This window comes from Canis lupus, chromosome 27, assembly GCF_011100685.1.
Source record: "Canis lupus familiaris isolate Mischka breed German Shepherd chromosome 27, alternate assembly UU_Cfam_GSD_1.0, whole genome shotgun sequence".
Taxonomy (NCBI): domain Eukaryota; kingdom Metazoa; phylum Chordata; class Mammalia; order Carnivora; family Canidae; genus Canis; species Canis lupus.
Window position 1 is genome coordinate 9,374,913 of NC_049248.1, and position 15,395 is coordinate 9,390,307.

The 15,395-nt window shown below is 39.4% G+C and overlaps 1 protein-coding gene across 7 annotated transcripts in view; it reads left to right on the top strand.

Moving 5' to 3' along the window:
- Positions 1 to 15,395, top strand: part of KLRG1 (killer cell lectin like receptor G1) — a 39,024-nt gene that overhangs the window by 7,346 nt on the left and 16,283 nt on the right. For 2 of the 7 annotated variants that reach the window (XM_038576742.1, XM_038576741.1), the window contains exons 2-5: positions 3,605 to 4,007; positions 6,799 to 6,847; positions 10,647 to 10,751; positions 13,168 to 13,337. In XM_038576742.1, the coding sequence (XP_038432670.1) occupies positions 3,915 to 4,007; positions 6,799 to 6,847; positions 10,647 to 10,751; positions 13,168 to 13,337 (417 nt within the window). In that variant the 5' untranslated portion in view covers positions 3,605 to 3,914. Of the gene's footprint in view, positions 1 to 3,357; positions 4,008 to 6,413; positions 6,464 to 6,701; positions 6,848 to 10,646; positions 10,752 to 12,479; positions 12,619 to 13,167; positions 13,338 to 14,063; positions 14,110 to 14,770; positions 14,838 to 15,395 lie in introns of those variants that run through there. The other 5 variants (XR_005379826.1, XR_005379825.1, XM_038576745.1 and 2 more) reach the window with 5 other exon arrangements.

Genomic DNA, 15,395 nt, shown 5'->3' on the forward strand with positions numbered 1-15,395 from the left:
CCCAAGATTGCGAATCCGAGAAACCACCAAGGAGCCGACAGCGATGCAAGCGCCCGAGGGTTTATTTGCAAGCCCGAGCTCCGGCCCGGGTACACCCGACACAGCGGAGCAGGGACTTGGACCCCGAAGTGGGTTACAGCTGGGTTTCTTATGGGCTGGTCTAGGGGACCTCCAGAAGGGGTGGAGGAATTTCTCAAGTCTGTGTACATTCTGATATGGGGCTTAAGGGCATTGAGCTCTGTTCTCATTCTAATATGGGATTTTCTGCCCCGCGCGGGCTAGGCTCTGTTGTCTTTCGGATGTGGGATTCCCTGGCAAGGACATTCTGCAGTTTTTCCTGTAAAGTTCAGCTCTTATTCCTCCTATTCACAGGGGCCTAAGATGGCTGTACTTGTGCTAATGCTAAACTTGAGGTGGAATGGCCTTGATTTTTCTCGGCCTCCACAATATATAACGGGAAATTATTCAGCCTTAAAAAAAGAAAGAAATCCTTCTATTTGCAACAACATAGATGAAACAAGAGGACATTGTCTATGTGAAATAAGCCAGACCAGAAAGACAAATTTTGCGTGATCTCACTATGGAGTCTAAGAAAAGAGAAAAGTGTTGAGTTCACAGAAACAGAGTAGAGAGGTCATTGTCAGAGGCTAGTGGTGGGGGGGAAAAGGGGAGATACTGATCAAAGGATATAAACTTTCAGTGAAAAGCTGAATAAGCTCCGGAATCCTAATAGACATACAGCACAGTGACTATAGTTAATAATATGTTAACAGGAGAATGGATAAACAAACCAGTCTCTCCATAGAGTGGAATATATTCAGCAATAGAAAGGAATGAATTATTGATATACACTACACTACAACATGCATGAGGCTCCTTTTATGACAAACTTGGGAAAGATACAAACTAATCTACAGTGATAAAAGGCAAATCAGTGGATGCCGAGAGAAAGGTGAATGGTAGGCCCAGAAAGGCAGTAGTACAGAGTATAAAGTAACATTTGTTGGTGACAGATACATTTATTTTCTTGATTGTGGTGATGGCTTCACTGGTACATGCATATATGCTAATTATATCTCAATAAAGCTATTAGAAAATGATATATACTTGAGGGGCACCTGGCTGGCTCAGTCTGTAGAGCATGTGACTCTTGATCTTGGGGTTGTGAGTTCAAGCCCACTGTTGGGTGTAGGAGCCTACTTAAAAGAAAAAATAAATGTATATTTAAAATTTGCTGAGAGTAGATTTCAAGTATTTTCACCCCCCCAACACAAATGGTAACTGTTGGAAGTGTTGAATATATTAATTACTTTGTGGTAATCATTTCACCATGTGTACTTATATCAAAAATTCCACATTATATACCTTAAATATATACAATTTTTTTTCAATTTAATTAACATGTAGTGTATTATTAGAATCAGAGGTAGAATTTAGTGATTCCTCAGATGCATATAACACTCAGTGCTCATCACATCACGTGTCCTCCTCAAGTGCCCATCACTCAGTTACCCCACCCCCACCATTCTCCCCACTGGCAACCCCTCAGCTTGTTCCCTATTGTTAAGAATCTCTAATGGTTTGCGTCCCACTCTGTTTTACTCTTATTTTATTTTTCTTTCCAATGATCATGTGTTTTGTTTCTTAAATTCCACGTATGAGTGAAATCATATGGTATTTGTCTTTGACTGACTTAATTCATCTAGCATAATATCCTCTAGTCCCTCCATGTCTTTGTAAATGGTAATATATCATTCTTTTTGATGGCTGAGTAATAAATATACACAATTTTTTAAAGCTTTTTTTTAAAAAAAGATTTTACTTATTTATTCATGAGAAACACAGAGAGAGAGGCAGAGACACAGGCAGAGGGAGAAGCAGGCTCCATGCAGGGAGCCCGATGTGGGACTCCCGGATCTCCAGGTTCACGCCCTAGGCCAAAGGCAGACGCTCAACTGCTGAGCCACCCAGGCGTCCCAGTATACACAATTTATTTTTATTTTTATTTTTTAAATTTTTTAATTTTTTAATTAATTTATTTATGATAGTCAGAGAGAGAGAGAGGCAGAGACACAGGCAGAGGGAGAAGCAGGCTCCATGCACCGGGAGCCCGATGTGGGATTCGATCCTGGGTCTCCAGGATGGCGCCCTGGGCCAAAGGCAGGCGCTAAACTGCTGTGCCACCCAGGGATCCCAACACAATTTTTTTTTTTTAAACAAACTTTGCTTTTTAAAATTTTATTTTATTTTTATTTATTTTTTATTTTTTAATTAAAAAAATTTTTTTAGTATACACAATTTTAATTAAAAATGCTGCAGATAAAAGTCAGTATGGAATTCATAGCTTTTTAAAAATTCCTGAGTTGTAATCCAATACTATTATTTATTTTGTTGCTCTAATTGTTTCATTTTTAGCCAATGGGAACTTTGTCAAATTGGTTCCTGTGTCCTTCTGACATGTCCTCATCTTTTGTTTTGTTTTAGTTTTTGAGTACTTCCTCATTTTCTAGCAGTACAAGGTGCCCAGGCTCTTCTTGGATTTTCTGTGCCCTGACCCTAGATTTAGTCATTTCCTCAAAGAGTTCTAGTTCTTATGCTGCCACCACTGCCTCCGTCTCGTCCTCTTCCTTCTTCTTCAGGTCATCTTTTTATTTTTTATTTTTTTTTTAAGATTTAATTTATTTATCCATGAGAGACACACAGAGAGAGAGAGAGAGGCAGAGACACAGGCAGTGGGAGAAGCAGGCTCAATGGAGGGAGCCTGACATGGGACTCGACCCCGGGCTCCAGGATCACGCCCTGGGCTGAAGGTGGTGCTAAACCACTGGGCCACTGGGGCTGCCCTTCTTCAGCCCATCTTAACTGTCCCCCACCCCCGCTTAACTGTTTTTAAGTATACTGCTAAGTAGTGTTAAATATTGTTATGGACTTAATATTTGTGTCCCCTTCCCTCCCCAAAGTCATATGTTGAAAGCTTAACTTCCAGTGTGGCTTTATTTATTTTATGATAGGGTATTTATTTATTTATTTATTATTTTTAAAATATTATATTTATTTATTCATGAGAGACACAGAGAGAGAGGCATAGACACAGGCAGAGGGAGAAGAAGGCTGCCTGAGGAGAGCCCAATGTGGGACTCGATCCCAGGATCCCGGGATCAGACCTGAGCCAAAAGCAGACCCTCAACCACTGAGCCATCCAGGTACCCCTGTGATGGGGTCTTAAAGTGGTACAAGAATTTCGTCCCCTGAGTGCCCAGGTTCTTGGTTATGCCGCTTTGAAGAATGAAGAGTGATGGGCAGCAGAATAAAGTTTATAAGCAAGAGTATAAAGCTCCCAGAGAGGGAGGGGGGCCAAGCGGGTTGCCCCCAGAGTTTCTAAGTTTAGGGGTTTTTATGAGCTCTTTTAAGCAAGACTTTCTTAAGCGATCAGGGTGTGCTGAGTCATGCCAGTCAGAGCTTTGGTCAGGTATCTGTCTCCCTGTTAGGTTAGGTTACTGTCTCTGCGCTGATGGTCTTTTTTTTGCGGGTATCTGGGGACTTAGGTCTTAACTGCTTCTTGCCTGTGATACTGACAAATGCTTTTGTGGTTGTCTTATTTTAGGACATTTTGCAGAACTCATTTCTGCAAAGGCTGCAAAGCAGAATGCTAGTGTGTTTCTAAGCTGCAGAACAAGACATCAGTGCTATTTTATTTCAGCTGTCCTGTCCATATTTTCTTATTGGGGACCCTAGCCCTGACTACCTGTCCAACTAACTAACTCCTAACAGAAGAAAGTAACTAAAGTTAATTAGGTCATTATGGTGGGGTCCTGATCTGATAGAATTAGTGCCCTTATAAGAAGAGCCACCAGAGAGTGTGCAGGCTCCCTTTCTTCCTACAAAAGTGCGCTGAGGAAAGGCTACGGAGCACCATGGTGAGAAGGCCACTGCAGCCCAACGGAGGAGTTCTCACCAGATACCAACCCTGCCAGCAGCTTCATCTTGAACTTCCAGTGTCCAGAAATGTGAGCAAATAAATTTCTGTTGTTTAAGCTACTAGTCTAAGGTGTTTTGTTACGGCTGCCTAAGCAGACTGGTACAAGTATATTCACCTTGTTATAAAACATAGCTCCAGGAGTTTCTCATCTTGTAGCACTGAAGCTATAACCATTAAATAATTCCCCATTTCTCCCTCTCCCCAGTTCCAGCAATCACCATTCTATTTTCTGTTTCTATGAATTGACTGCTTTGGATACCTCATATATGCGGAATCACAGAGTATATGTCTTTTTGTGTATGGGTGTGTGTGCCTGCATGTGATGGGCTTATTTCTTTTATCATAATATCTTTTTAAAAAAGGATTATTTATTTGTTTATTTATTTATTCGTGAGAGACATAGAGAGAGAGGCAGAGAAACAGGCAGAGGAAGAAGTAGGCTCCCTGCAGGAAGCCTCATGCAGGACTTGATCCCAGGGCCCCCTGGATCACGACCTGAGCTGAAGGCAGACACTTACCCACTGAGCCACCCAGGTATCCCTCATTTATCATAATATCTTCAAGGTCCCTCCATGTTGTAGAGTGTGACACAATTTTCTTCCTTTTTAAGATTGAATAATATCCCATTTTTTTGTATAGACCACATTTTATGTTGTCTTTTTTTTTTTTAATTTAAAAAGATTCTATTTATTTATTTGATGGAGAGCATGCATAAGCAGGGGGAGCAGGAGAAGGAGGAGCAGGCTCACCACTGAGCAGGGATCCCGATGTGGGGCTCAGATCCCAGGACCCTGGGATCATGACCCCCAGCCAAAGGCAGATGCCCAGCTGACTGAGCTACCCAAGAACCCCTGTTGTCTTCTTTGTAAGGGCATCAAAGTTTGTTCTTAGAGGCAGCTAAGTTATTGGTAGATCTTTTTGGTTCTGTTGGGTTTTACTTATTTTTTTTCCTCTGGGCATACTGGTCAGCATTGTATCACCTCTGGTCTGTATTCAGCTGTCTGCCCTGCAGGGGGCCATCCCAACAGGGGCTTTCAGGGGCCTGTCCTTGGCCTGTGCAGCCTAGCTCTTAGCAAAGGACCACGGCGAATTCCCATCTAGTTTTTGGACACCTCTTGTCAGTTACCCTGCCTCTAAGCTCCAGGCACACAAACAGCTCAAAACTTGCATCTCTGCCTCTTAGTGAGCAGCTTAGTGAAACTTAGTGAGACTGCTGTTCTATTTAGGATTCATTTTCCTACTTTGTGCTGGAGAATGGCCCTAGGTAGAACACCAGGTGACCCTGGTGCTCACCTTTGCATGTTCTGTTTTCTTAGGGATCACAGTGCTGCGTGTATTTCTGTGCCTGAAAACAGTTGCCTCGTGTATTTCATGCATTTTGTCATATATATAGTTTTTTTCTGGCTGAAAGGTTAAGTCCAGTCTTACTCTGTTATGGTGGGAAGCAGAACTGTATTAGGTTTTTTTTTTTTAATATATATTTTAATGATTATCATTATTTTTTAAAGTGATCTCTGTGCCCAACGTGGAGCTCAAGCTCATGACTCTGAGATCAAGAGTCATGTGCCCTACCAACTGAGCTAGCCAGGCCCCCCAGAGCTATACCAGCTTTTATTACTATACTCTCCCCGTTTTTCAGCTCTTTCTTATCTTGAACTTATGGAGAGTTTTAATTTCGTTTCTCTTTTCCTTACTTTAATTTTTTATTAACGGTTCACCTATTTAGAAATACATTATTCACACTTTAGTATGTATTTATTTAATTTGTTTCCCTTATAGGTGTCTTTGCACATAAAAATGAGAGGCCAAGGAGAGAAAATATAGTGGAATGTCTGACACTGTGAAGTGTAAAGATTAGAACACAATTGGGAAGATGTTTGGGGGAACATGGGGGTACAGCATATTCACAAGCCATATATATGAAATAGTTCATTTTCTCCATGTTGCCAGGCACAGGCAGCCAACAGTCCATTTCTTTCTTTCCACAGCAGCCAACAGTCCTTCCTTCCTTTCTTTCTTTCTTTCTTTCTTTCTTTCTTTCTTTCTTTCTTTCTTTCTTTCTTCTTTCTTTCTTCTTTCTTTCTTTCTTTCTTTCTTTCTTTCTTTTTTATTTTATTTATTTATTCATGAGAGACAGAGAGAGAGAGAGAGGCAGAGACACAGGCTCCACTCAGGGTGCCCGACGTGGGACTTGACCCCAGGTGTCCAGGATCAGGCCCTGGGCTGAAAGGTGGCGCTAAACCGCTGAGCCACCCGGGCTGCCCCAACAGTCCATTTCTCTTGTTTTACATATCATCAACTAACAGCTCCAAGAAACAATGAAATTGGTCCCATTGGACGTGCACCTATTTTCTGAAAAGGAAACAAAGCAAATATAAAATCTGAGATAAATTCATAACTAAGAACCTCTGTCATTTTTATTCCAGTTTCCTTAATTGAAATTGCTGGACTTTAGAGCACCTTTTCCTTGCTGAATAGAATTAGGTGAGATTGGAATCAATTTAACATGTATTTAAAGAGTATCTATGAGAGAGTGTAGTGAGGAAAAAAAAATCACATTTTAGAGTATTAATTTCTTAATCAACTCCAGATTTTGAGTCATTTCCTGAAAATTTACTTCTGTTTTTATCATGCTGGACCATTAAAAAAAAAAAAAAAAGAACTTGACAACTTTTAAATTTCCTGCCAGCAGTTTAGACATTGTGTCTGTGTTTCCTCACAGACGTGTCTCTTCATACTTCTGTAATTTTACTCTCTCAGCTGAATGTGAATGACATTAGATAAAGATGATTGACAATGATATTTATTCTGTATGGCAGTGGTCTACTGAACCCCAAGCCCAGAATGACTACAGACCACAGCCAAAAGGTGAGTTAATCAAGTTCATGTGCGAAACTGTGCATAGTGGGGGATGAATGGGAGGTAGAATAAGTTTGGAGTACAGGATGTAGAAAAATTGAGCGTACTTTGTTTTGTTTTTTAAAGATTTATTTATTCATTCATTCAGAGAGAGCGAAGAGAGAGGCAGAGACACAGGCGGAGGGAGAAGCAGGCTCCATGCAGGAAGCCTGATGTGAGACTCGATCCCGGGTCCCCAGGATCACACCCCAGGCTGCAGGCGGCGCTAAACCGCTGCGCCACCAGGGCTGCCCAAATTGAGGGTACTTTGAAGGAATACATTTAGTTTAGTTTGGAGTCCAGATTTGGAATATGAAAATCTGGTATATGGTCAAGGATCTGATCTTAGGTCTCAGGTAAAATCTTTTGTAACCATTCACTTCTATGAAACTCAAGCTAAGGCTGTTTAAATTCTAAGTATCTCTCTTTTTCAGACTATGAAATGGGGAGAAAAGATACCAATAACTTTGCTAATGGATAATAGTAAGAGTTTGTTAGAAAAGAAACAGATTCACATTGTCTAGGTTTCCCTCTCACAGTATTGCACTGGAGTGTTTTAGAAATGGGAAGAAGGTATCAAGAGTACTACAAATAAGTGTTCCTGGTGATTTTTTGGAGATTTGAGGATGAAAAAGACATTTTTATGTGGACTTCTGAGAGAACACTTCCTAAGACAGGCAGATCATAATTTAAGAGCCAAAATTAATATTTAATTTTATATCTTAGGCAATAAACTCCCATAAAGTATATTCTTCTGTGTGGCTTTATCAGCTTTCTCTCTTTTTGCTACATACTCTTATTATTATGATTTTTAGTGTTGTTCTTTGAAAGCATTGCTATAATTTACTATATCATTCCAGTATACTCGGACATTTGGCTTTATTCTTATGACTATAAATTGTATGGCACTGGGTATTTTCATTTATATATAGATTTCTTTCTTTTGGATAATATCTGTACCAATTTCTAAGCAATAGAAATGTTAAGTCAGAGGAATCTACATTCTAAAGTATAAGTGCAAGGTCACACAGCTGGTACTAAGCTGGAACTTGAATATAATTATTTTGATTTCTAGGCAAAAGGCTTTTTGTATTTATATACAGTACACTTTGCACATTCTTGTTTACTGCCAGGATGCTCATTTCCACCCCAGCTTTCCAGGGTGCTCTACTTGGGAATAGGAAAATAGACTAGGAGCTTTAAAATTACATTAAAAATCTCTTCACAAAACTATTACATGTTTATTATAGAGAATAGGTTAACTATGAAAGCTGATATAAGAAAATAAAAATCACTAATAATTTTACAATGTGATGATTATTACTCTTACTATTTTGATCTATTTTTGCCTGTCTATGTCAACTGTACTTTATGTACTCTACTAAGAGGCTTTTAATATGTATATTTCTTTTTTTTAAAACAAGATTTTATTTATTTATTTAAGAGAGAGAGAGCATGAGCCAAGGCAGGGAGAGGCAGGGGGAGAGCGTGGGAGAGAAGCAGACTCCCCTGCTGAGCAGGGAGCCAGATTCAGGACTCAATCGCAGGACCCTGAGATCAGCACATCACTGAGCTACCCAGGTGTCCCTCTTTTTTTTTTAATTTAATTTAATTTATTTATTTTAGAGAGGAAGAAAGAGAACATGAGCTGGGGGAGGAGCAGAGGGAGAAGGACAAGCAGACTCCATATGGAGTGCATAGCCCAACGTGGGGCTTGATCCTGAGGCCCTGAGATCATGAGTCAGAAATCAGGAGTCAGACACTTAACCAACTAAGCCACCCAGGTGCCCCTCACTATGAATTCCTTTTAAGAAGTTCAGAATGCGGCAGCTTGGGTGGCTCAGTGGTTTAGCGCCTGCCTTTAGCCCAGGGTGTGATCCTGGAGACCAGGGATCAAGTCCCACGTTGGGCTCCCTGCATGGAGCCTGCTTCTTCCTCTGCCTATGTCACTGCCTCTGCCTCTCTCTCTGTGTCTCTCATGAATAAATAAATAAAATCCTAAAAAAAAAAAGTTCAGAATGCTAAAATAATTTAAAAATATAAGGAAGTGGCCCTGCATGGTTCAGTTGATTAGGCGTTTGACCCTGATTTGGACTTAGGATCATAGGATTGAAGCCCTTGTCGAGCTCCGTGGTGGGCACGGAGCCAGTTTAAGATTCTATCTCCACCTCTCCCTCACTTGTAGAAGAAGAAGTTTAGAATGCTTCATGGATATACACACATGTCTACAGTATAATTTATCTAAAATTTAAGTAGTCAAGTGAGACTCCAGATAGTCAGAATTTCCAAATTAAAGATTACCAAATAAAGGGGTCAAAACCAGCACTTAAATTATTACTTTATACACTTTTGTTCTTTACACATAACTCCTACATTGTCAGACTGTGAGACCACTGTGATTTTGAAATATAAGTTTGGATTAAGAAAAATTTCCATTTTCCAAATGAAGGAAAATAGTATTCTTATATGTAACATAGTTAATATGAAGTAGTGTTCCATCCTTAAACATATCAACTAAAACTCATTATTCTTTCAGCAATGACAGTTTATAAAGTATTTCTGAGATATAAGTTATTTTATTTTCAATTAAGTTGTAATTATTTAAATTTTGAATAGGTAATACCCCACGTGGTTCAAAATTCAGAAGTGCAAAAGAAAACAAGAATCCCTCCTGTTTTTGTCTTCAGTGACCTATTTCCTCTCTGCAGAGGCAAACAACACTATCAGATTCTTATGTCTACTTTCAGAGATACTAGCGTACATAATTTTGCAGGATGTTTCTTTCCCGGAACTACCTATCGTGAAAATCAATCCGAATCTGTAAAAAAAAAAAAAAAGCATGTCTTTATTCCTTTGTTAGAAGTTACATATTCACTTTATGGCTATATCAAAACGTATTTGACTGGTCTATAACATTTTCTCCTACAAATACTGTTGCCATGAATTGCCTTATAAATATGATATTTTGCATATGGGTATCTGTAGGAAAAAATCCTCAAAGAGAAATTGCGGGATCAAAGGATAAATGCCTTTGCAATTTTTGCAGGCATTGCCAAATTGTCCTTCAAAGAGATTGTACCAATTAATATTTTTACCACTAAAGCATGAAACTGTGTAAGTCAGAACTTCAAAAGAAAAAAAGTATATTTTTAAAAGATTTATTTATTTAATGAGAGAGAGAGTGAGGGAGGGGCAGAGAGAGAGAAAGAATCCTGAGTCAGACTCCCTGCTGAGTGGGGAGCCTGACATGGGGCTTGATCCCAAGATCCTGAGTTCATGACCTGAGCCAAAATCCAGTCGGCTGCTTAACAGACTGAGTCACCCAGGTGCCCCAAGAAAAAGTATTCTTAACTTGATAAACATAGGATGTTCCTTGATAAAGATGTGGGTTGTTATTCTAGACTTGAGAGCAAGTCCCTCATATCCAGCAAAGAAAATTTTAGGGCCTGGGTCTCAGTTCTCATTAGACCAAATTTGTGCAAGGCTCCAGATATCCTTCCTTTGCCTTTTCTTTCCCTTCAACTTTTTTTTTTTTAAGATTTATTTATTTATTCATTCAGAGAGAGCGAGAGAGAGGCAGAGACAAAGGCAGAGAAAGAAGCAGGCCCCATGCAGGAAGCCCGATGTGGGACTCCATCCTGGGTCTCCAGGATCACACCCCAGGCTGCAGGCAGCACTAAACCACTGCGCCACCAGGGCTGCCTTCCTTCAACTTTTATTCTAACTTTTACTGTAACTCAGAATTTTATTTTGGATTCTGTTCTTGCAGTTTCTTCTGGCAGGTCCCCTCTCTCACGCCATGTGGCAATAGCTTTGGGATTTCTGAACACTATTCTTGTGTGTTTCCTGCTTGTTCAGTGGATTCTCTGCCAGGGTAAGTACTAACTTAAATCAAAATCTTTTATTTTGCCTATTTTTTAAAAAAGCTTATTCATTTAAGTAATCTCTACACTCAATGTGGGGCTTGCAGGCTTGCACTCATGACCCTGACATCAAGAGTCACATGCTCTTCTGACTGAACCAACCAAATATCCCTATTTTACTTATATTGTGTTATAAGAGCAATAAAACATAACAGAAAATTTGAAAATTGAAAAATAATGCCAACAGGGACGCCTGGGTGGCTCTGCAGTTGAGCATCTGCCTTTGGCTGGAGTCGTGATCCCGTGGTCTCACGATCGAGCCCCACATCAGACTCCCTGCATGGAGCCTGCTTCTCCCTCTGCCTCTGTCTCTGCCTCTCTCTCTCTGTGTCTCTTATGAATAAGAAAATAAAACCTTTTAAAAAAAGAAAAATAATGCCAACAAAATAACTCACCACTTGTACACATTTCCTGGGTATAGTCTCCTGGGCTTTGACTACATGCATTTGTGTAAGTATTATTTTAACAAAGAATATAAAGTCCTCTAAAATCTTCCCCACTTTTTTTTTAAAGTAAGGCTGGGTATAGTTCTGATCATTATATGCTTATAATTTTGTATATTGCTTTTTAATTATATTATGTCCTAAACACTTTTCTATTTACTATCATATTTATCATGATAATCAAATTATAATTGCATTATTTGTGTATTAATTATGTTTAGCTTTTCATATATAGATATATAAAAATATATTCTGATTTTTTCCAATTAGAGTACTTTCATATTGTCTAAAGTGAAATTTCCTAAAAAAAAAAAAAAAGTGAAATTTTCTAAATTTAATTCTTCTAGGTCATTAAATATGATGATCCAAAAAGCACTCAGTTTATTATTTCACAATCCAGAGTCCTGACTTAAGTTTATGTTATCTGGAAATAATTGTTAGTAACAGATGATTGTTATACAGACTTTATTCATTTGGACTCTAAGAGTTCAGCCCTAGGACCTCTACCTCGACCCAAGTCCTTTGACAAAAGAAACTCCAAGGAAGTTGGGAATTTTTCATTCAGCCTGGGTAATGTCACAGTTGTGTGGAAAAAGCACAAATCTATAAGGTGTCAACTTTGTAACTTGATCTCCAGTACCCTATATTGGTCCCATGCCAAGCCATAGAAAAGTTGTCTAATTTTGACATTTTCAAAAAGGACTGCCTTCACTACCTTTTAACTCCCAAATCTACATTAGGTATATACTCTATTATGCAGTCATTTATCCACACCTATGCTTATTTGATATAATGGCTCATACTTGCCTGTTGTGGAATTGTGCCTATGAGGAGTTTATAAAAATGTATTTCGTGGCTGAGCAGGGAGCCCGAAGAAGCAGGGTTCATCCCAGGACCCTGGGATCATGACCTGAGCCGAAGGCAGACACTTAACAAACTGAACCCCTCAGGTGCCCCCTCCTTTTTAAAAGATACAATCCAGCCATTTTAAAGGAATGAGAATGTTCTGTATTTAAAGGAGCCCCGTGAAGAAATTGCATCACTTTGACTTTAGCATCTAATATCCTTCTCTGTTGGAGAGTTTTTGTTTGATAAATTCTTTCTGCTATAAGTCTTTTATTTAATATCTAGTGATGGCAGATAATCACATTTGTGATAAAAGATAAAACACCTATCTTTCACTCTAGTTAAGTTTGCTTTTTCTAGTTTCTGTCTTTTTCTTTTGCATTATCACAGGGTATCAGGTTGAGGTTGGACATTCTGGAAAATTCTCCCTGATTTCAGTAATGAATCTATGCAGTTATGTAGTATGTGCACTGACCTACATAGACAGTGGGCTGACACATACAATGCAGATGCTTGGTTATCTTATCTGGTAGGTATATAGCATATGTGTGTAAAGACCTAGCACTAGTGATGTGCTCTGTCCATGGTCCTCAGCCTCGTTGTGTCCGTTTCCTTACTGCTTTAGTCATAGTCACATGCTTGTGTAGTGGAATGTACAGTAGTGATAAAGTTGGACATTATGAAGTTTTTATTTTTACTATTTATTTATTTTTAAATATTTTATTTATTTATTCATGAGGGACACACAAAGAGAGGCAGACACACAGGCAGAGGGAGAAAAGCAGGCCCACTGCAGGGAGCCCGACGTGGGACTCGATCCCAGGACTCCAGGATCACACCCTGAGCCAAAGGCAGACGCCCAACTGCTGAGCCACTAGGTGTCCCCATTATGAAGTTTTTTTTTTTCATTATGAAGTTTTTAATTTGAGGCCATGAATTGTTGTGCCTTTCTCTAAACTTTAGTCTGAAAGGTGCTGGGGCAGGGAAGACTATGGGGCTGCCATAAGCTGTTTACCTCCCATTTCATTTCCAAGACTAAGTGGTGCATAAAGATGTGACCAGTCCTCTTCCTTTCTAGGTTCCAAGTGCAACACGTGTACCAGTTGTTATAGTTGCCCTGACCTCTGGATGAGGTATGGTAACCATTGTTATTACTTCTCAGTGGAGAAAAAAGACTGGAATTCTAGTCTGGAATTCTGCTTAGCTGAAGACTCACATCTCCTTATGTTCACAGACAACCAAGAAATGGTAAATGCAAACATTTAGCAAATGTAGGTTATGTTGGTGAATGGTATTCCAAAGTATCGTGTGTTCTCTTTTGAGGAACAAAAGGAACATTCTTCTCTTTCTCTCCCTTTCTCTCTCCTTGTTCTTTCCTTTCTTTCCTCCTCTACCCCTGCTTCCTTCCTTCTTCCTAGTCCTTACCCTTTCTCTGCCTGACCCAGCAATCTTCATGTGTGGAAACCTAGATGTTTGCATACTCTGGAATGTGTGTACATGTGTGTGCTGGAAATGGAAGGGTGGTGAGTATTACACATAGGAATTAGGCCTGAAATACAGGTCTAATTAAAAGAAAGCATTAGATCTAGAAATATTGGAGTCCAACAACAAGGAGACAGCAGATTCTTGCACAACAGCTGGTGGAATTTGGGAAGGAGGGGAAGAGAGATATCTTGGGGACAAAGAGACTGTGGTAAGGGCTTAAATGTCTTTTAATAATTTCCCTCCATTCTTTGGAATCCAGCAAGTTCTAGACTAGGAAGCAATTGAGATGGGGGGTGAGGGAGAGGCATGAGGAGGAAGAAATTCCAGAAAGTTGGGAAAGAAGAAAGGAAAGTGTGCATGATGATCGTCTGTGTGTGTGTGTGTGTGTGTGTGTATGTGTGAGAGAGAGAGAGATCTTAACCCCCTTGCAGGGCTAAGTTGGCGGGCTCCACTTCCTGTAAGCTTCTCAGATCCTTCCTGTCCACCCAGCAGTCTCCTGGAGGAGAGCTCTTTATTAATCCTAGAGCATCTCAAGGTAATATAAGGAATTGACATCCTGAATACAAAAATCAAATTCTAACTTGTCAATGTAAATAACATATACAAAGAAAATAAATTCTAATTAGGTTTTTAGTGCTAATTGCATGCTGATTTTTGTGTGTTGATACTGTTTTATGTACTCTTTTTTGGTAGAATCAAGTCATAGAGAACAGTTTGTTAAGAATTAAACTATTATAACATTGTATAGTGACAAATGCTAATTACTTTTGTAGCACAGCATGCCCAGATTTGTCCAATCACTATGTTGTACATCTGAAGCTAATGTGACATTGTGTGTAAACTGTTCTTCAGTTTTAAAAAAAAGGAATTCAGCTATATTAACATTCTTTGGAGAAATTCAGAGAGATAACTACTCTAAAGCTGTTGAGGAGAAAATAAAGTCCCTAAGTTTTACAACTTCCTATTTTAAGAAAAGATTACAGCATCTAGATTTCTTATTTTCTATCAAATGAGAAATTCCTTTGAAATTCTCCATAGAATCTAATTCCAAATCAGCCTGTCCCTGTGACTTCCTTTTCTTTTATGCCTTCCCCAAACTAGGTGGTAGAATGCATTGGGGTCTATTCATTAGATATATGAAATCATGGTTTCATGGAATCTGATCATAATAGCCTCGCTTTCTGGGTCTTTTGCAGCAACTCCTATTCTCACTCTGCTGCAGTTGCCTCTGAAGACTTGAGCTGACCAAAGTCAATAGCAGAAGTGAGCAAAGAGCTTGAAACATTGCAGGGCAAATACTGATAAACAGAGTTGTGAGTCATAATGTAAGACTGTACCACAGAGGAATGTGGTATAGTGTCTATTATAAATAAGGCCAGGTGATAATGAAAGCTAAGGAGGAAAAGAGCTAACGCACAGAATATCTGGGGCTTGGCGGTATTTCTGTTTCTCTGTGCTCCCCCAAAGGAATGGAGGGGTATTAGAGGAATGTGTTTCTATCTTTCTTTACTTTCCCTGAATCCTGCCTCTGCTGTTGAGTAAGCTGAACAGAGTTAGATTGGCTATATTGCCAAAACCAGTTTATTTTCTCATCACGGGGTCTTATGACCCCTTCTGACATTCCTGTGGAGTCTTTCTGGATTCTCTGGTCTAATTCTTTTTCTTGCCTCCAGCTTTTGTCAGATTCTATTAGAACCAGCTTGACTTATATCTGATCTCCTGAGCCTCTTGTTACTAGCATTGTTATTCTTTGGTTCTCAAGGCAAGATTTACATACTATTTTAAGGTATGCTTGATATTCTTAGTATCATACTTAGGACT